Raw genomic sequence first — 21645 nt, 5'->3', positions numbered from 1 at the left:
TTCGCCTCCGTCGTCACCAGTTTTAAGTTCGAACAACAGGTCGCCTTTCTGTGTTCGTCTTATCCGCGTGACATTTGCACTCAAATCCGTCAAGGAGGCATCTGCTTTAACCTTGCGTAAGATTTCCGCGTACGTCAACTCGCTGGTTTTTGTTATTATCAGCGCGTCCGGCCTGGCTTTTTTTTTGCAGCTTCTTCTTAGCTCCTACCTTAGTCCAAGTGTCTTCGGCGCTGTTAGTGGCTTTTTCCGTATGCCCTTCCCTTCCGTCATTCCTAGGTTGCGCCGGCATCTGTTTCTCTTTTTAAGGTTTTGTGTGAAACAAAACCTTATTAGAATCGAGACGGTGTCTGTCTGTCCGTCTGTCCGTCTGTCTGTCTGTCTGTCTGTCTGTCTGTCTGTCTGTCTGTCTGTCTGTCACACCCGATTTATTCGGAAACGACTGGACCGATTGTCACGAAAATTGGTGAGAGTATGTAATCTGGTGATCCCTTTACATGCAGTAAGTGGCGCCATCTTGTGTTAAGTTTAAGGGGGGGCTCCCCATACATGTGAATGGAGGGTGCAAATTTTTTTTTCAGAGTATGTAGCCATGTAGGGTATCAAATGAAAGGTCTCAATTAGTACTTTTCGAATCTGGTTCAATATTTGATATTGGGTGAAACATAGGGGAGTGAGGGCTGAAAATATGACCCCTAAAACGTGTAACAGGTCTCGTTCTCAGAACTTATCCAACCGAAAAATCTGAAAAAAATCACAGTGGTGCATCTCTGCGAAATCTAGGCCTCAAAATATATCCGGTTCCGATATCTGCACAAATAAAGTTAATAATAGTATATTTCCACATTTTAGAAATTTACCCGGCACCCCCCTTATGTTCATCGCAGAAGTACAAAATTTAGCATAGATGTAATGAACACCATGGTGCACAATTCGGTCAAGTTTGAAGAAAATTTAACTACTATTAACAAAGTTACAGGGGGTGAAACTTTACAATTTGTTGTGAATTTCGTGCACTCTACAACCTGCATGACGTCATCACCACATATCAATTCGTCAATACCACAACGAAATGAGTTCTTATGAATTGGGTCCCAGAGAATTATTTTGTTTTAGTTTTTTAGTTATTTGTCAGCCAAACATGTGTGTATGTAGGTATATAATAGATGCGTGCTAATGAACTTTGCGGGTAGTGCCTAATTCAAATAGATATAAGAAGTAAATCGGAGATATGGGTACGATCAATTTATATACGTGCATATATGTGTACAGTATTCGGTAATAGGCAGTTTGTTTGTTTAGGGTGAGCGTGATATCTGTGGCTGTAATATGTACGTATGTCTCGTAGTTTGGAAAAATATGAAGAATTATGTTGGATTTGTAGCTATATATGGACAGAAAAATGTGCGTTGAAGTTTCTCACATAAGATGAACACAAAACCTTTATACCCGAAGCGGGAGCTTCCGGTATTCCGACTTGTTTCCTTTTTGCTGTTCGTTGGGGAGATAGCACTTCTTCATTTGGATCCCTTAATCGTTTGTTCCGAATTTCCGAGATATCCTTTTCACTTTGGAAGAGTTCTTCGCCTAAGAGCTTTTTGGGAAGAGATGACTTCTGCGTGGTTTGGGTGGCTACGGAACCATCGGTTTTTGTTGGCTTATCGGCACTGTTCCTTCTGCCCGTGCTTTCACGTCCTCTTTGGCCTTGAAGTATGTTGCCCTGATAGAACGCACCTGATCTTTAATCGTGTGGTGTACATTATTGCGTTGGTTAACGTACTCCATTAGATTATTGATCATCGATCCCAGCCTCGTAAATGCGTCACCTTCGGCTTCAGCAGTAACTACACTGCTGCTACTCTTATGGCCCAATATGCGTTTTTCCGTCGAATTCGCTGCTGGTGATCTCACTAATTTTGCGCTCCGCTTGAAGGGATCACTCGCGCTAGAAGGTAACAATGGAGACTCCCCACTAGCCATTTTGCTAGTGGGAAGCCCACCGGAGTCCTCCACTTCCTCCACTGCTTACAGTAATTTAACTCAAAAAAGTGAAATTATAATAATGTAGTTTATAAAAACTTATCCGCTTTAAGTGGGGATCGAACTCGGGCTTCACTCACCAACCGTTTAATTGGAAATTTAACTTTAAATTTACTTGTTAAATTAAATTAAATTTAAATTTATTTGCTATATGTATGTAAAAAACAAAACCTTCCGCGCTCGAAACGAGATTTGACCCCAGATCACGCGTGATCTGTCGTGTCTGTCTGTCTTTTTTTTTTGTTTTTTGTTGAGGAGGTGGAAATCTTCAAAAAGACACTGGTCTGGAGACACACCAGCGTGTGGGATTTTTACCCACTAAAACCACCCCCGACTCCCTCCCTGCCCCGCGGAACCACCATAAGGTATTACATCACGGGGCGGAGTCAGCTCACTCTAGCTTTGTCACCTTTCTTCTATACGCGGCGCACGTGACCGCGCTTTTCTCCTTTCCTCTGCCTTTCACAATTTATCTTGAATAGATGCGATCATACAGTTGACCGCATCCCAATTCTCTCTCTGTGCTAGCATTTTCGGTACCAGATTTTCTGGTACCAGAACCTCTCCTAGAGTCTCCTCTAGATTCCTCCTTTTTTCCACAAATCTCGGATAGTGGAAAAATATATGCTCTGGATCCTCTGGGACTCCATCGCAATTTGGACAATCGGGTGAAGTCTCCAATTTAAACCTGTGAAGATATTGGAGATATCCTCCATGCCCCGTGAGAAACTGAGTGAGATTATAATTAATCTCACCGTGTCGTCTCTCTAACCACTCCTTGATGGCAGGAATGAACCCGTGAGTCCACCGACCCTTTCCCGAGCGTTCCCACCGCTCTTGCCATCTATTTATGGATCTCTCCCTTGCAATCTTCTTCGTCCGCGATGAGGAAGAGGTTGGCTTCGCATTGTATATGTTCGCCATCTCATCTGCCAAAATATCAATCGGCATCATTCCAGAGATGACAAATGCTGCATAATCTGAGACAGTGCTGAAGGCAGAGCATACCCTCAGGGCCGCCCTCCGGTAGACTGCACTCAGTTTGTTGGTGTTAACTGACCAACACCTCCCTCCAAACTGGGGTTGCATGTAGCAAGATCGAGGTCATCACCCTGGCTATAAGCAACCTAGAGGTATGCCGTGGCCCTCCCACGTTCGGCATCATCCTTGTCAGGGCCATACTTACAGTTGATGATTTATCGCAAACATACCGCACATGTTGCTTATAGCTAAGTTTCCTGTTTATCACCACCCCCAAGTATTTGATGGTCGATTTGGAAGTGATGATATGATTCCCGATTCTATTACAGGCGTAATTTCTCTTCCGGCGCTTCGTGATGAGGACCGCTTCTGTTTTTTTCCTCCGCAAGTGTCACACCAGAGCTCTTTAGGCAACTTTTAACAGCACTGATTGCCTCGCTTGAGTATAACTCAGCATCTTCGAGATGCTTTGCGACAACAACCAGCGCTATGTCGTCAGCGTAACTCACCACTGTGGCTTCCCCCGGAAGGGGAAGATTAAGTACATCGTTGTACATAATATTCCACAGTAGTGGGCCCAATACGGAGCCCTGCGGGGCACCCGCGGAAACAACGTCCGTCATCAGTGTCATACCAGAGCCTCCTTTCAGTTAAATAACTATCGACGATAGCAGCGAGATAGGCGGGAATACCAACCTTCGCTAAAGATTCCAATTGGCCGAATTGGATGCATTTTTCACATCCAGGGTTACTACCACGCAATATTTGCTAGTACTACCCTTTCCGTGGATTGCATCTTCGGCCAAGCCAGTAACCAATTTGATGGCATCAATGGCTGATCTGGCTTTACGGAACCCATACTGCCGATCTGAAAAGCCGCCTTGGCTCTCAACAACCGGGAGTAATCTATTATAGATTATCCGCTCTAGCATTTTCCCCACCGTGTCCAGAAGACATATGGGTCGGTATGAGGATGGTTCTCCTGGAGGTTTACCTGGCTTAGGCAGACATGCACGCTTCGAACAACTCAGCGAACATGTCCGGTCTGGATTTCACGGCAAGCTTAATGGCCTTATTCGGTATTCCGTCCAGGCCCGGTGCTTTATTGTCTCCTATTCTACGCAGTGGTTGGAATGTGTCGGTGCTGTCCTCTTGCTGGGGGAATAACCCCTGGATGATTTTTAGCAAGAGGGTGGGGCAAGTGATCTGCGGAGATGAACGGCCTCTGAATCGTCCCATCATGATTCTGTAGGCACCCCCAAATTCAAGACTTTGAATGAGTTACAATCTTTAGCTTCATAAAAAATCACACATAAGAACACTACAAAGCCTTTAATGCCTGAAGCATCAGGCTTCAGGTTTCCAAGCAGTTTATGCAAACCATTCATGCATAAAGACTCTATTGTACCATCATGAATCACTCCGCCTATTGATCTAGATATCTTAGAAACAAAGTTCAGTGTTAATTGTGGATGTTACATTATGAATACCACTTACCACTGATAAGATATCAATTGAGGAATATAAATAACATAAAAAGATACAATACTTTTCCTGAAATAGTAATGAATTGACTTGAAATTAGATTCTAAGGGTGTATATGGCGGTACCTATAAATAATATATTATTGCGGCTATAACCAGTAATAAAGTAAAGCTTTCAAGAAATATAAACTTCCGCTTGATAAGTACCTAATCTAATTAATGTTCAAACCTGCAATAGATAAAGTCAAAAATGAATGAAACAGTTGCATAACATTTATGATGTCATTCGTCATTCGGTGTCCAATGACGAACCAGCAAGAAAGTGAATGATAAGATGTTAGGCGGGGGTTTCCATTCCAATTTCAGTCAAAATATCAATGGATTTGATAAGATTTAAATCTTTTAATTAAGATTAAAGCTATGAAGTAATATGGAAAAATGAGAGTAACAGTCAAAAATCTAAAGATGTCCCATTACAAGAGAGTTTCATAAATTAATCTTTATTGAAACATATCAAAAAGATACTCTGTACACAATAGTCGACAATCTACACAGATTTTCCCTACAAAAATGATCGTAATCACTCAAATAAAAAATACTTTAAACTTAACCTTTTTTAACGACGTACAAAGATGATTTGATGATTAAATTTTCAAATTTCCCTCTCATTTTTAAGGTTTTGTGTAAAACAAAACTTTATTAAAATCGGTTTACTGTCTGTCTGTCCGTCACACTCATTTGTCTCGGAAACTGTAGCAGCGATTGACACCAAATTTGGTAGAAAGATGAGAACTGTGAACGCTCACGCATACAGTTACATCCTTTTACGTTGAATTTAAGGGGAGGTCCCCGTACACGGAAAAGGGGGGTGTACATGTGGGGTATCAAATGAAAGGTCCCGGTTAGTACTTTCCAAAGGGGGTCTTAGTTTTGAATGTTCCACGACGAATCACAGCCTCAATCATTGTTCCCTCTGCCCCAGTTTTTCAATGAGGTTCCCCCCCTTCCTTGACATCTTCCGGTCAATATTTGGAGGATATCCCTAATTGTTCAACTCCATTAATCAATTCCGCAAAACTCTTGGATGGCGAAAATTGCATTCCAATCTTAGGAAATTTGATTCACCTGTGCGCAGAAAAACTTCCGCCCACGATGTTTGTTAACGAAGAAACAACAATCGATTTGCTCCCCGTCACAAAGAATTAGATAACTAGAACAAATGAAGGGGATCACGAGAATTTGATCTTCTTCGTTTGGAGTCAGAAAACAAAGAGAGATGAATCGTATTCCATCAAGGACTCATCTTTTAATCCTCTTCGTAGGGAAGAATAAGGAAGAATAAGTATTTTTTCAAAATCAAAAACGAAGAGATAACCATTTCACAGAAAAGTAGGGGAAGACACTCCTCAGAAGCTCAGACGGCAATACCTTTCAACATATAGCCGCGAAGGACCGTAGATCCAGAGGCTTCTGGGAGGCAATCACCTACGAGACGTTAAGACGCAAAGACAAATACAACGAACGACTAGCTTTTGTGGTTTTCTACCAAGGATAGAGTAGGAAGCCCTACTTGCCAAAGTGGGAAAGGAAATTGAGGCTTAGGAACACTTGCTTCCGGCGGAAAAGGTGAAACCTACAACTAGAAATGTGAAGGCAAGTACGTGAAGCCTAGCCGGAAGCAATGTTAAGAATCTATTGATTCTCTATCCGACACGACAAAATGAAGTTGTGAGCCGGAATAGGCTATCTTCCACGAATTCAAGAAATCTGTAAATAAGAACTATTAGGCCTGAATCCAGGAAATTTTGGGCCCCATATTGGGCGCCATTTGCAATGAACTGTGATGGAAAATAGGATGGTCAAACAACCATCCTGAGTGGCCGAAGACGACCTACAAGGAAGAGCTATCCCAAAACTTAAAAGAAATTGGTTGTGAGTAACCGTGAAGGTCTGCCTGCAAAGTCTTACACATAGGGACATCTTCCAAATAATGGCCTAAGGATGTCAAAAATGGAAGGGAACCTCAGGGGCCGCGCCTCATTGAAAATCTGAAGTAGAGGAAACAATGATTGAGGTTGTGATCCATCTTGAATCCCCCCCCCCCCCCTTTGATCGCAGCACTCGGGTCCGGAAACTCAGGGCTCCACGCGTTCGGTCGACAAGTTTTTTTTTATTTTCCAGGTTTAGCTCGCGTTCTGGTATATCTCGTTAGACCGTCAGAAATTCCCTTGTGATTTACTCTCCCTACACCTAACCTCATCTAACCGCATCTCCTATCATTCCCTTCCTTATCTCTCTCCTTTTCGGGTAACCCATTGGCAAGCTTGACGTCAGTGTCGGCCTGTCTGATATGGTTACGATGACCCTCTAAATCCCTTTTTGATTGAAACTGGTCAATTCATCTCCCTTCCCCTCTTTATTATTTCCAACAAAAACCTCGAAAGGAACGATTTTCCTGGTTTGAGGAAAGAGGCTCTCATCATAGCCATTCGCAAGAGTGACGATCGGAAGGACGGCTGAGAATTGCCGTCCCATTTCCCACCTCATAGTGAAAAAACAGTACGGCCTTGTTAAGCGCAGATGCACTGCCTCCAACCCACTCAATTTCACTAACTTTGCCGCCGTGAAATTAGTGCATACCATCTGGATTAATTTTACTAAAGCCGTTAATGCTGTAAATCGCAAGATACTTCTATCCGAACTTTCGTCTCTAAGGTTCCCATACTACTTGTTTCATGGCTTGCCTCTTACCTTTCCAACCGATCCTGTCGCGTCTCTTTTGACGGCTGCACATCTCGGTGCTTCTCCCCCTCCTCTAGCATCCGCAGGGATCTATCCTAGGTCCTTTATTATTTTTATTTTTTATCAATGAAGCCTCTTCTTTACTTGTCTCTGTTTGCTCTATGCCGACGACGTTAAACTATTTTTCGCTACATCAACGCCTATGGACTGTACTTCTCTTCAATCAAATCTAGACACTCTGCTTCGCTGGTGCTCTGGTAATAGTTTAGCGCTGAATCTCAGAAAGTATCACTTTATGTGCTACTCACTTAAATCCTCACACCACTTCCCTTACTTACTCTCTTAACGGACTTGCCTTATCATATTAAGAACTTCACTCAAGACTTCAGTCACTTTTGATAATAAGTTCCGCTTCGACCCCCACTGCCTCGAAGGCACCATTCGAAAAGCAATTGTTGGGTTTTATACTTGGCTTCTCCTTTGATTTTGACTGCATCAACCCTCCTCAGCGACTCACTCGTGAGAAGTACCCTCCAGTAGTGCCCCGTGATCTGATCACCCTTCCGTAACTGTGATTGTCTTGCCCTTGGAAAGGTGCAACGTAAATTCACCCATTCCTTCCAATGTCAATCGGCACCATTCCTTAGATGAGGAACGCTGCATCATTTGGGACTGTCCGGAAGACAGCAGATAGCACTCAGTTTATGTGCGCTAGATAAGATATGCAGCGCTGAACCCCAAACTGAGACTGTAAACAGCAAGATAGGGTCCACTACCCTGATTTCAAGCAGCGTCCAAGTATGCCACGGACCTCCTACATTCGGCATCATCCTTGCCACGTGCTGCTTAAAACTGAACTTTACATCTATCATCTCTCCCAAGTATTTGAGGGCTGAACCTGGAAGTGATGACATGGCCCCCAATTCTAACGCGAGCGAAATTTCTCTTCCGGCGCTTGGTGATAAGGACAGCTTCCTTCTTCCTTCGCTAGTACCAGCCCAGCGCTAGCCAACCAAGTCTTAATAGCATTGATTGCTTCGCGTAAATACAACTCAGCATCTTTGCAACCACAACCAGTATAATGTCTTTAAAGTAGCCCCTACCGTGGCCTCGTTCTTAACCAGAAGATTAAGAACATACATCATATGGAGTACGGAGCCCTTCCGGACAACCGCGGAGACAATGTACTCCTGTACACCAATCGTCGCCACGGACTTCTGTATACGGCTCCAATTGGCCGAATTAAACGCAACCATGGTTACTACCACGCAATATTTACTGGTATTACCTTTTCCGTGAATTGCACTTTCGGCCAGGCCAATTTGATGGCTTCAATGGTTAATTTGACTTTACGGAACCCATACTGTCAATCTGAGAGATCTCCTTGGATCTCATCGACCGGAAGCAATCTATCATAGATTACGCGCTCCAGCATTTTTCCCAAAGTGTCTAGAAGGCATATAGGTCTATAGGAGAATAGCCCACCTGGAGGTTTGCCAGCGTTAGGCAACAGTACCAACTTCTGCCGCTTCTATGCTTTAGGATATATCCCCTCGTATATGCACGTTTCGGACCACCCGACGAACAGTCCGGTCTGAATTTCACGACAAGCTTAAGAGGGCCCCTATTGCATTCCTTGGCAATGTGGCCTTTCTCTCCGCACTTCCAAATAACCCCTACGATTCGAACTTCTCCTGCCACTAATCGCTTCTGCACAGCTTCTACTGGTAATCACATTGTGGCCGTTTTAGTACCACCATAGGGTTTCCTCCAGCTCACATCCAGTTCCTACAACTGAAATTGCTCTTTCGATGCAGTACAACTTCTTCCTGTGGATGTTACTTCGTTGGGATCTTTGCACTGCTAAGTTCAGTTTTGCCCAAGTTGGACTTTTTCAGCTCAAACATGAGATCCCCTTGCTGGGTCCTTCAGATTTCACTGACATTTCGGCCTAGATCTTTCAAATCACCTTTTTTTGTATCTTCGCGTATGACAGATTGCCTTTGTTAGCGATAACAATTCCATCTGGGCAAATTCGCACCTTCGATTTCTTTTTCTTTTTTCTAGAGGACCCTAATGGCTCTCACCATGTTTTTAATAGGTTTGAACACGTTGTGCTTGTTCTTGATGAACTCGGATAGCTTATCTATTTTTGCTCCAAGCTGCATGAAAGGTAGTTCCTCCTGTCACGGCTCTGTTCCCTATGGGTCCTGCCGGGTCACCCTCTTTAAACACTCCGTCACCCTTAGCATTTAAGATGCTTTTCAGACTTTTTGCCGTTTTTGGTACTGGTGGAGATGAAAGAATTCAAAAGCTTATCCTGAATCAGTCAATCCCTTCATCTTGGAGCGATTTCCTTTCAGCCCACCATTTGTCGCCGTCGTTATTGGTGTTATTGTCAAGGTCTTGCTTCACTTGAACACCTCTTCCTCAAAATCTACATCACCTGTAGCATTAGATGACACATTGCCCAAGTTGTCCCCCACCAAGGCACTGCGGCGGAGGGATATCGAATCTATCGATTCCTCCTTATCTCTTATTTTTACTTTTTGGTATCCTTTCCATAGCCTTTTTGGTCCACACACCACCAATGAGCAAACATTAGCCTATACATAGTCAGAAACGATAGATATAACCGAGGTCACACCTGATGGGAGATCTGGAAGCTCCTCACAAAAAGAAAGATTACTAACGAAGCTCCCGCCGTGCCTTGAAAGGTGCCCCTTATAAAGAGCGTTTTGTGGGGGACCTTCACGGTCAATTTCGCCACCTTTTTTCTAGTATTTGGGATAGTTCTCCCCTCTTGGTCGTCTTCGGCAAATTAGAATGGTCATCCCATCGCATAATGTCATTGCAACATTTCGAGCTCTATCTCAGGCATGACTTGACGAATGTTCTTCTTCAATAAGTCTAAAGCTTGAGGATTTTCCTTGTAAACACGTCCATTTCCTTAGCTTGAAGGAAAAAGTCTAGAGGTGTCAAATTGTATGATCTTCCGGCCAATCTATGTTGCCAAAACCTCAAACTACGCGTTCTTGAATTTTTTCATGGACTTGATTGTGATGGTCATTCTGTGACATGTAGCCCCGTCTTGTTGAAACCATATATATTATCTAGCTCAACATCTCAGATTCCAGGCCAAAAAATAGGTAACTTGGTCTGATAGCAGTCGCCATTGACAGTAAAGGTACCTTTTTCAACAGCCTATATTGCACACCAAATCATTACTTTCTGAGTATGCCATTCTACAATTTTTTGAGGATTCTCTGTTTTCCAACATACCCAGAAAGAGGAAGTGTCGTTTATACCGTTCCCCTCTATAGATCTAAGCAGAGCCGTTGAGTTAAAATCCGGTTACGGGTGAAAATTATCCGGGGTAAAAATTACACAGGTCTCAGGTGAAAATTATACGAGCCACATATTATCACTTCTCTGGTTGAAATTTCTATTCCAGGCTCACAGGAAAACTCCGTGTCCGGGCGAATCACCCATTTTTCACTCCCTTCTCGTCAAGCCTGGGTCTAAAATTTGGCAGACTACCATAGACAATGAACGCCGCCTTGCTGGAATTGACATGAAAATGTTGCGTTTCGATCACATCCAAAATGAGGGCATTCGCAATAGAAATGATCCATGGTTTAACCCATGGTGGAAACAATGATGTTTGATATGTTAGATGTTGACTGAAGACCCTTGTGACCCTCCCGGGCTAAATCTATGATTAAGAAAAGTAATGCAATCGATTTAGACGAATTAACGCCGCTACTGATAAGGGCTGAAGTAGAGTCATACTTAATCTCAAATAGACTGAAAAATTAGTTGAGTTTATTTGAGAACACATCTTTCATTTAATGGGGCAAATGGATTTTCCGAAGGAATATGGATTTTTCAAATTTATCCGAGTTTAAAGTAACTCTTTAGGATACGGCGGCCTGGTCTGATTATGCTTTCGGTTAAAGTTGCATAATTCGGCAAACCCTCACACGACCTCCGCGTGGTGGCCGCTAGAAACCGTCTTCGGGCGGGCCAAGAGGGTATAGGGCCGGGCTGGGAGTAGGCTCATCCAACTGATGAGGATCTGCTTGTCTGCTGGTCATGTGGTAGGGGCAAGTAGATCTGGCAGGGGATGGACTGAAGCAACAGCCCGGGGATCGTCCTCCCTGCACCGGAGAAGGTGTTAATAGAACCCCAAGCCAAGGTGGAACAGCTTACTCCGAGGCCTGCGTGGCCAATGGGGAGCTTGGTCTTTAGTATGCGAACTCTGAATACCTTGGGCACCTTCAGTTTCAAATAAGACCCTTACCCTGGTGGCCGGGCCAGCCAGGGTGGACATTCTTCCCGGACTACTCGTGGGACCAAGACATGGACTCAATTAACAAAAAAACTAAAACGACGATGGAAGAGGAGGCGGTGATGCCAGGCGCATCATCGGAGGACGAGCTGCTGGCCTCCAGCCAGGAGACAGTGGCCGTCGAGAGCAGTACACTCGGTGCCAGCCGTAGCACCGTTGTGCTGAAACCAACCGCAGGGACCTCCCGGAGCGAGGCGGCAGACGGACTAGTGGCTTCCAGCCTGCAACCCACTGCCGTCAAGCTGGGTGTAGCGAGTACCAGACATAGTACTCCTGACCCGAAGCCCTCAGCATGGGGGGATCCCTCGAAAGCGAAAACCGACAAGAATGTCGGTCGCCGGAAACCGACTAAGAAGCGAAGGTCCACGGGTGTCCTGCTCAAGAGCCAGTACCAGAAGGCCATGCATATTCTCGGCAAGAATGCTAAGAATAATGAGGCCGGTACTGTCGACGAGCGGGATGAAAAAGACCTCGCTAAATACCAAGCGATTGTTGATGAATACAACAGCAAACGCCGGGCTGACGAGCAGAAGGCGAAGCCCATCGCTCTAAAACGCAACCGATCTCAAGACGAGGTCGAACAAGATAAGCAGCGGAGCAGAGTGGACAAGAGCGCAGACGCCAAGCAACATACGGAGGAAATTGTACAGCAACCGTCAGCCGGCGGGCCACGTACTGCGAAGCCCTTCAGCGACGTGGCCAGGAGTCACTTACGTGTGGCGCTGGCGGATGGCAATTCTGCTAGCGGCAAACTAACGCTGGAGGTGTGGACCAGTGTTGAGGCTACGCTGTCGGCATGGTCTATGAACATCTCGTGGAGATCGGAAGCAAACACCCGGGACTCACTCCCCACTTTGATTCATCTCAGGTGGTCCGTGGGTTCCACGTAATAGTTTGCAGGACCACTCGTGTGTCGCTAAGATCAGCGACGCCTGGGAGGGCGTTAAGCTCAAGATTATCCCTTACGACGAGATTCCCAGGAGACCGGTCGCTCGCATCTGGTTGCCGAAGATCCGCATGGAGAAGGACAAGCTCGTCCATTTCCTGCGCCTTCACAACCCCGGGATTCCCATGGACGACTGGGTTGTTATAAAGGAGGAGGAATCTCAGATAAACAACCAGCCCGTACTACTCCGCATAAACGAGGAGTGCCTGGAGGCACTGAAAAAGGCTGATTATAAAGTGTGGTTCGGAGTCAGGAATGCCAAAGTAAAAGTGTTCCGCTCTGCAAAACCGGACGACGACCTTGACCCAATCGACGCCGCCAACGAGCTGTTGGAGGAGATGACGATCGACGGCCCGACGGGGGCTGACAAACCCCCCACGCAAGCAGAGCATGCTGAGGGTAACGCAGACAAATCTGCAGCACTCGAAGTGCGCCTCGGCTAATCTGCTCGTCTTCCTCTTAGAGGAAGACATCGACATCGCATTAATACAGGAGCCCTGGGTCGGAAGCGAGCGAACCATCAAAGGGCTCCAAAGCAAATATTTTAATTTATTCCACAGCACAGGAGACGCTGATCAGGCTAAACCTAGAGCATGAATTCTTGCGAGGAAGAGTGTGCGCGCTTTTCTGTGCCCGGACCTGAGTTCCAATGACCTAGTTCTGGTCAAGCTGGAGCAGGTGGGGGCGGAGAACATGTATATTTCCTCGGCGTACATGGTTCATGACCGACCAGCTCCGCCAGAAGAACTACAACATCTGACGAACACCATTACAGCAAAGAAAGCCAACCTGCTGATAGGCTACGCTTCGGGGCAGCTCCGAAATCAACGAAAGAGGTGAGTCATTCTTTGATTTTATTATTACTTCAAATCTATCGGTGTGTAACAGGGGCAGTACACCAACCTTCCATTTCCCCTGCTCGGAGAACTGTGACGGTTGGGATGAGGTCCTTGATATCACCCTAATAATCGACAACGGGATTCTTAAGGTGGAGGACTGGAGAGTGTCTGACCAGAGATCGTTCTCTGACCACAGTTGGATACTCTTCAGTCTAGATCTCGCCGCAGAGGTCTCCAAGCCCTTAAGAGACCCCAGGAAGATCGACTGGAGAAAGTTTGGTCAGGTAATTAAGAACAAACTCTCCGGTACGCAAATTGGTAGGATTGGCACGACAGACGAACTGGAGTCAAAGGTCGGGGCTCTGGAGAAGGTTTTTGATACCGCCTTCAAAGTCTCGTGCCCTGCTAAGTACAGCAAAAAGACCCTGCCACCGTGGTGGAACGAAGATCTCTCTAGTCTCAGAAAGCTGACCAGAGAAATCTTCAACATCTGCTACAGGCAAAAATACTGGCAGCCATACAAGGACTGCCTAAAGAAGTACAAGTCGGCCATCAGGACCGCCAAGAGGCGGTCTTGACTAGACTATTGTCAGAACATTGAAAGCACTAGTGAATCTGCGAGGCTCAATAAGATTCTGTCCAAGAAACATAAGAGTCCATCCTTCCTTAAAAAGTCGGAAACCTCCTGGACGGAATCTTCTAGCGAAACTTTGGAGCTGCTAGTGCAAACGCACTCTCCCTCCAGCGAGGAGGACTGTGAGTCAGAACCTCGCTTGGAGGGTTTGCGGCAACCCCAGCTGTGCGAGACTATCAAATCGGTAATTACCGGGGATAGGATCGGCTGGGCTATAAACAACTTCTCCGCATACAAATCTCCAGGCCGAGATGGCATAATGCCAGTCATGCTACAGAAGCAGCAGCAAAGGGTTGTGCCGTGGCTTGTTGAGATTTACCGGAGCTGCATCACTTTAGGATACGTACCGCAGTCCTGGAGGCGCGCACGGGTGGTTTTCATACCGAAAGCGGACAGGCGAGGTCATGAGTCCGCGAAGGACTTTCGGCCAAACAGCCTGACCTCTTTCGTGCTGAAGACCTTAGAACGCGTCCTGGACATTCACTTAAGGACGATTATGGAGAGAACGCCTTTCTCTAAGTCCCAGCATGCCTACTTCAAAGGAAAATACACAGAAACTGCCCTCCACGAGGTAATTGGCACGGTTGAGCGGTCGCTGCAATACAGACAGTATACCCTTGCTGCCTTCTTGGATATAGAAGGAGCATTCAACAACGTCAGTACCAACGCCATCAAGGAAGCCTTGACCGGTATTGGATTGGAGGGGTATCCCACGCATTGGATTATATCCATGCTGAGTACCAGGATAATCCAGTCCGATCTAGGAGGCAACCACTTGACCAGAGCTGTGAACAGAGGCACGCCCCAGGGTGGTGCTATCTCACCGGTGCTCTGGTTAATAGTAATGGACAAAATTTTACGTACATTGGACAGCAGCGGGGTGAAGGTGGTGGCGTATACCGACGACTTGGTGATATTAGTATCAGGGATGTTTCTGTCCATTATGAGCGACATCATGGAAGGAGCGCTGCGAAAAGTGTGCCTGTGGGCCGCAAGATGCGGACTCAGCATAAACCCAACCAAAACGCAACTGATGCTATTCACCACCAAGACAAGGATACCTGAATTCCATCTACCATGGCTGAATGAACAAAGATTGGTTCTTTCCTCTAATGTAAAGTATCTGGGTGTAATCCTGGATCTTAAGCTAAATTGGAGGTTGAACATAGAACTGAGGGTTAAGAAGGCCTGCATAGCCTTCTATGCCTGTAAGAGAACCTTTGCGAAGAAATGGGGTCTCCGGCCGAGGATGGTTCTCTGGATGTACACCGCGGTAGTGCGTCCGATCCTGACGTACGGCTCTATTGTATGGTGGCACGCTTTGAAGAAGAAATACAATAGAACGAAGCTTAATAGGATTCAAAGAACCGTGTGTGCAGGTGCTACGGGGGATCTGCAGTCCTGCCCGGCAGATGCTCCCAATGTACTCCTGCATCTCCTAATCCTAGACCTCCACATCAAATATGTTGCAGCGTGCAGTGCCGTCAGACTACGTGAGTCCGGATGCTTTACTGGGAAGTCCTACGGCCACAGCAACATTCTAGATGAAATACCTCGGGAAATCTGGGCATCCCCTACGGACTATGTCACACGCAAGCTGAACTTCATGAGAAACTTTGCTGTGGACCTTCCAACCAGGGCAAAGTGGAAGACCGGCGGCGTGTTGCAAGACTATGACACGGTATTCTTTACGGACGGATCAAAGATGGCCTATGGAGTCGGCGCGGGGGTTTTCTCGAATACACACGGTGTGTCCAAGTCGTATGGTCACCCAGGTTTCGCCAGTGAATTCCAGGCGGAAGTACTGGCGATATTGGAAGTCTGTCGATGGCTGGAGCGTGATTCGAGCCCCAAGCGTAACATAGCCATTCTGACCGACAGCCAAGCGGCCATCAAGGCCTTGTATTCAACGACGACATCTTCCCGGTTGGTGGGGCAGTGCAGAGACATGCTCAACCATCTGGGCGGCACGCTCAAGATCACTCTCCTCTGGGTTCCCGGGCATAGGAACATAGAGGGGAATGAGCGGGATGACGGATTGGCCAAGCAAGGCTCTACTCTTGGCAGTCCCTCGGGGAATACAGTCGGTGTTCCGCTGGCGGCTGTCGGGGGCCGAGTCTACTCGCACTACCTAGCAGCCGCGGGCCAGAGATGGCAAAGGCTTACAAGCTGTGCCAAATCAAGGAGAATTTGGCCCGCTTATAACAAGCCCGATCACGAGAGCTCCTGTGCCAGACGCGTGCAAATGCAAGATTACGACGGTCTGCACGGGGCACTGGCCCATAGGGCTAAGCCGCTAGGCTCGGCTTACCCTACAACTCACATTGCCGAAGCAGCGGATAAGGAAGGGAAACCCTCATGCACTTTCTCAGCGATTGCCCAGCTCTGGCTCGGGTCAGGCTGCGGACACTGGGTAAACCATTCTTTGGGGACCTCAGTGAGATTTCTAGCTGCAGGGTCGGAGAGCCGCTTTCCTTCGTGAATGCTACGGGCTGGCTCTGAAGATCCGAGCCAGCTGGACTCTGTTTCCCTGTTCCTATAACAACAGTCACGGTCTTAGGAGTTTGTGGCATCAAAACGGCACACCAGTAGCGCTAATTGGGCTCCTCGGAGCGGCCACTGATACCTACCTACCTACCCCTTTAGGGTACTTGGCTCTCTACAACCAAGTAACACTTCCCCAATCAAATTATCAGATTACTTATCTATTAAAACACGCGCTTTTTATGGGCTAGATAAATATGTGCATTTACTTTAAACTTCAGCGTGAATAGCGCGAATGAAAAGTATCAAAAATATAAAAAGTTTGCAAAAGGCAAACGTCAATACGTTTTAATGATAAAACCCTCAAGTACTTTGTTCTGGAACCGACAAAAAAGAACTTTATCTACGCGATCTAGATAAGATTGTATTGCAAAAAAAATAGTCAGAGTTGACTATTTCCATACATAATGGGTGGATCTTATCCAAGAATCTCTAAAAATGATTTCATATGGCAGACAATAGGCTGTTAATGGGTGTGCCAAATCATTTGTAAAGACAGCATGCAAGATTAGGTCAGAAACACAATAAAATAATTCAAAAAAGGTGACACCATCATGAACAAAGAAAAGCGCTTGAATAACATTTCTTATCTTTTATCTTTCAACCATATATCCCCCCGTATTCTACTCAAAAGTAGCTTTATGTTTACAGAATAAAAATAGAACGCAGTTAGGTATATTTTACATTGCTTATTAGACATACAATACTTTCTTTTGCTCATTGTCTTTGACATTTCAAAATACTCCTACACTGACATGTAGGAGATAATTTCACAATAGTAAAAGGTAATTAAAAAAAAAAATAACAAATACATTTTCCGATAAAAATATAAAAGATTGTAATTCGGTATAACATTATTTAAACTATGATTGATAAGTTCCGATGAACGCATCACAATTCGGACAGTAGTGGTTCGCATTTTGGCATGAATCCATGCAATAGGGAAGGCAGACACAAGGCCAACATCTGAAAAAGAAAGAAAAATAAATTTAATAAAATTAATTTTCCCGAGAAAATGGGCAATGTAATAGATTAAATTAATTATTTCATTTTTTTGTTTTTTTAATTTTTAATTTATCATTATTTATTAAATTATTAATTTAATTTATTAATTTTTCCCAATTTATTTATTTAAATTTAATTTAATTTTCCTAGTCAAAATAATGATACTAAAATTGGACCTCATTGATCATAGCGAGTTTTTGGGTAATATTTCCGCAATTGTTATTATTAAACCTTTAGCCTACAGCCGATGGACAAACACAAAGATGAACATAAGCGTCCATGACAACCCGTTGATAATAATTGATAATGATTTGTTCGACAACAGAAAAATGGTTCCCTATTTTATGTATCTAGGGAAGTTAATGTAATGTAAATATTTAGTAGGCTTATTGTAACCCCGATCACAAACATTCATGACCACTGCCGAGATTCAAACCCGAAGTTCAAAACCGCAATCATAAGACAAGCGGCAGTTCTACGGCAGCATAGCGGTAGCCATGAAAAACCACCCAAGAATGCTGTAAGGGAAAATACGAACCTTAGCAGTCAAGAGTGTGTGGCAGCCCTGAATTGCATTCTAACGAATACAGCGCCGTAAGAGTCAGTGCTTGATATTGGAAGTAATGCAAAGGGATAAACAACCGGCGATCGCGATACAAAGGACACTCATACGAAGAGAGTTGTTACGACAAGAGTGAACTTAGTTTTACAAATGTAATCGTATTAAAGCTAATAAACAAGTAAGATCCCGAGCCGTTCTAGTTTTAATATATATTGTAGTAGACACTACAAGTGTACGACACAGCGCACCCTAGATGAACACTTGATGACTACTTAAAAAACAAAAATTGGGCACAAGAAATAACATAACTTCCAAAGAAGGGAGGTGGGAGAGTAGGTAGCCAATAATAACAACAACAGTATAGAACAAGGTTCGCCAAGACATTCAGAATAAAAAAAGCCATCCGTAATCCTGTAGAACTAGTCCAAGTTGATACCAATATGGCATCCCTAGTCAGACTAGCCACTTTGTGGAAAAGGGTAATAGTCCTTAAACTTTGGAAAAAGTGCGGCATTAAGGAACTGCAGTAATTCGCTAGGCCATCCATTGGAAATGAACAACACATAATCAGCGAGAGAACAAGTTGGCTTGATAAGGGAAAACATCCTACATCTAATCCTAGAACAGTCGGCAAAATAGAACCCTTCCCTGCCCACTTGTGGATTTCGAGATAGCGAGCATTAGGCACACTTAACCTCAACAAAATACAGTATGCGCTGTTGGCGGAAAAAAATCTCAAATAAAATGATATCCCTTAGTCAGGCATTCTACAAAGAGGCGCATACAATGGTGACCTCAACAAATCCTTGTAATTAAACCTGGCTAACGCCACCATGTTGTAGGAACCCAGGACAGTCAATGACTGCAAACATGCGGGTGTTCATTCCTAGGGGTTCGGCTAAGACGACTGTTGTCATTAGTGATACGCATCTAGATTGAATCTCACAAATGAGTGGGGCGCATGTGTTTCAATCACGGGGCCTTTAAGACGCTTGTCCTGTCTGCCTACAGACGACTTAGAAAAATATATCACGCACCTGGGTGAGGTGGTATGGCTTCCATGCATCCTCGGCATGAACGTAAATGCGGTCTTCCCTATGTGACACAACAAGATTGCAAAGGCGTTTGTCCAGTCATGGGAATTGTATGCAGGTTGAAATTTTTGTGACCACACTCCTATTGAAGTCATGGTGGTCAATAAGGGTGTGAAGTGTTAATCCTTCACTTACCCCGACTCTTTGGAATACGCATGGATGTCACGCTCGGAATTCATACTTTTTTCAGCGGATAAGAAGGTTGAATTGCTCTATGAGCGATGTGTTCTGTAAAGGATGATATGCTGAGGGAGCCCGAACGGAGGGTTCCAAAGCATGTCAGGTGATTTACGAATGCTCTTCATAATAAATGAAGGGCAGTCCGCAACCTGAGGAAGAGATTCCAAAGGGTGCTTCGTCAATGTCAAGTTAATCCCCTTGTTCATGTCGACAAATTTAGGCTCGCCTATAAGCGGGGTGTATCCTCTTAAAAGGATCTTCTGAGGCAGGCTAAGGAAGAAGACTAAAGGTGATTCGTGGGTGTGCATAGCAATGACCCTTCGGGTAGGGTCTACCGAATATGCAAAGGGAAGTGAAGTCACAACATTGCCGACATTAAGGTGAACGGATAGCCTATGCTGACATGCGAGATAACGTTTGTGCCTTACAGGGAGAACTATTTCTAAGATCTGGGCCTTCAGTGTCGCCCGATGATCGCTCTGAAGAGTTTGAAGAAAGTCCTCATCTAAGGTCTTATGGGGTCAAGGAGAGCATGGTGAGACTCAGGTGTCGAAAGTCACCTGGCTAGAATCGGATATGTGCAAAACCGTCTGGCGAGTCATTCCCTCTCGTGTCCAGTATCTGAATGATAGTTGTCTACGAAAGGGCTATTTCCCTGCTTTCTCGAAGGTTTTTGTGTTCATGAAGTCAGCAGAGTGGGATAAAAGTAATCCACGATCGTACAAGACCATACCTTTTTGTCGCGACCCTTGGCAAGGTCCTAGAGAGGATTATGGCCAGGGAATTAGGGTAAAAACATCTCATCAGGTATCGGACAAGCAGTATGGCTTCCGTACTAGTAGGTCTACCAACAACGCCCTAATGCATATGAACAACTTTGTTGTCTGTTGTGTGTGCAATTACGTCCTTGGAATCTTCGTAGATTTCAAAGTCGCATTTGATTACCTGAATTGGTTCTCTGTGTTGTCCAAATTTCATGCCAGAAATTAACTCTGCGGAAGAGTCCAAGGTGTCAGTGAGCGTTAATAGGTTAATGTGGATCACGGCTGCGCACAGGGATATATTGCGGGTCCATTTATATGGAACCTGATGAGGGATGAACTGTTGGGTGAGCTTAATTCAGTGGTTGAATGCGTTGATTACGCGGATGATCTCCTCATCCTTGTTGCGAGGAACAGCCAACTCTAGCTTGAGCAGCGGGGTGCTGAGTGCATGGGCATCTTTTGAAGCTGGTGTTGTGGTCTCAAAGGAGAAAACCATGGCAATGTTTCTAAAAGGCAACCCACGTCATCCGGTCTTCATCATCATCAACGGCGCAATAACCGGTATCCGGTCTAGGCCTGCTGATTAAGAAACTTCAGTCATCCCGGTGCACTGAAGTCAACCAATTCGATATCCCTAAAAGCTGTCTGATGGCCCTCTGAGAGCAGTCTCTCCATTTATCAACGAGTAGCGCTGTTAGTGTGTCTTCCTGTGTCCCAGACGGTTTCGACCGACGCCATGCAGGTGTTGTTAGGTGTTCCTCCTCTTGATCTAGAGGTAATCCGGTGTGCCACGGCCTACAGGATCAGGATGAGCAAATCATTGCTGCAAACTGTTTTAGTTAGGGCGAATCAGGTGCAGGAGTAAGGACCACTTACGGTTAACAGGTTGTTAGACGAGAGTGTAACATCTGAGTAACAGCTTAGATAGAACGAAGGTGGGACAACTGGCCTCACATACTAGTACGTTAAAGGTGTATCTGACAGAGAAAGCTTCGTCGTAAACTTTGGGCTACCTCCTGATGGGGCATGGTCACCTGAATGAGTTTGTCTTCTCGCGGAACCTTGCTTCACGTCAAGGTTGCGTTTTGTGCGGAGCAAATTCTAAGGACTGGTTTTAAATTCTCTGTGTCTGTCCAGCGCACCGTGACATGGGCGACGTAGTGAACGGTATCTTTGATTTTAGTCAGTGCCTTGCTAGCAGCGATACAATTCGATATGCTCAGACATAAGCGGGTGCTGCTTTCTGATGAAGGAGGGAGTTCCTCGACACCGATTCATCTGCAGGATGATGGGCAAATGGCCATAGTGATCGTAGTGGACAGTCACCAGTCTCATGTGTTTTATGTTAATGATGCCTTGTGGCGTAACATGTGTTATACTGTACGCAGAGCTGGTACTCAGAGGTGGCGGGGAGGAGACGGGGCGACAACCCTGTCGGCTGAATCAAAACCAAGTGGCCGAGGAGAACCTCCACGTGGTGGC

At 45.3% G+C, this 21645-nt stretch overlaps 1 protein-coding gene across 3 annotated transcripts in view; it reads right to left on the bottom strand.

The window, feature by feature from the left end:
* Positions 1 to 17135: 17135 nt before the first annotated feature.
* Positions 17136 to 21645, bottom strand: part of LOC119661217 (lipopolysaccharide-induced tumor necrosis factor-alpha factor homolog) — a 32186-nt gene continuing 27676 nt past the window's right edge. For all 3 annotated transcript variants that reach the window (XM_038070443.1, XM_038070441.1, XM_038070442.1), the window contains exon 2: positions 17136 to 17524. In XM_038070443.1, the coding sequence (XP_037926371.1) occupies positions 17422 to 17524 (103 nt within the window). In that variant the 3' untranslated portion in view covers positions 17136 to 17421. The remainder of the gene's footprint in view (positions 17525 to 21645) is intronic.

This window comes from Hermetia illucens, chromosome 1, assembly GCF_905115235.1.
Source record: "Hermetia illucens chromosome 1, iHerIll2.2.curated.20191125, whole genome shotgun sequence".
NCBI lineage: Eukaryota > Metazoa > Arthropoda > Insecta > Diptera > Stratiomyidae > Hermetia > Hermetia illucens.
Note: the sequence above shows the minus strand (reverse complement) of the source record. Positions and strands in the feature narration are given on the sequence as shown.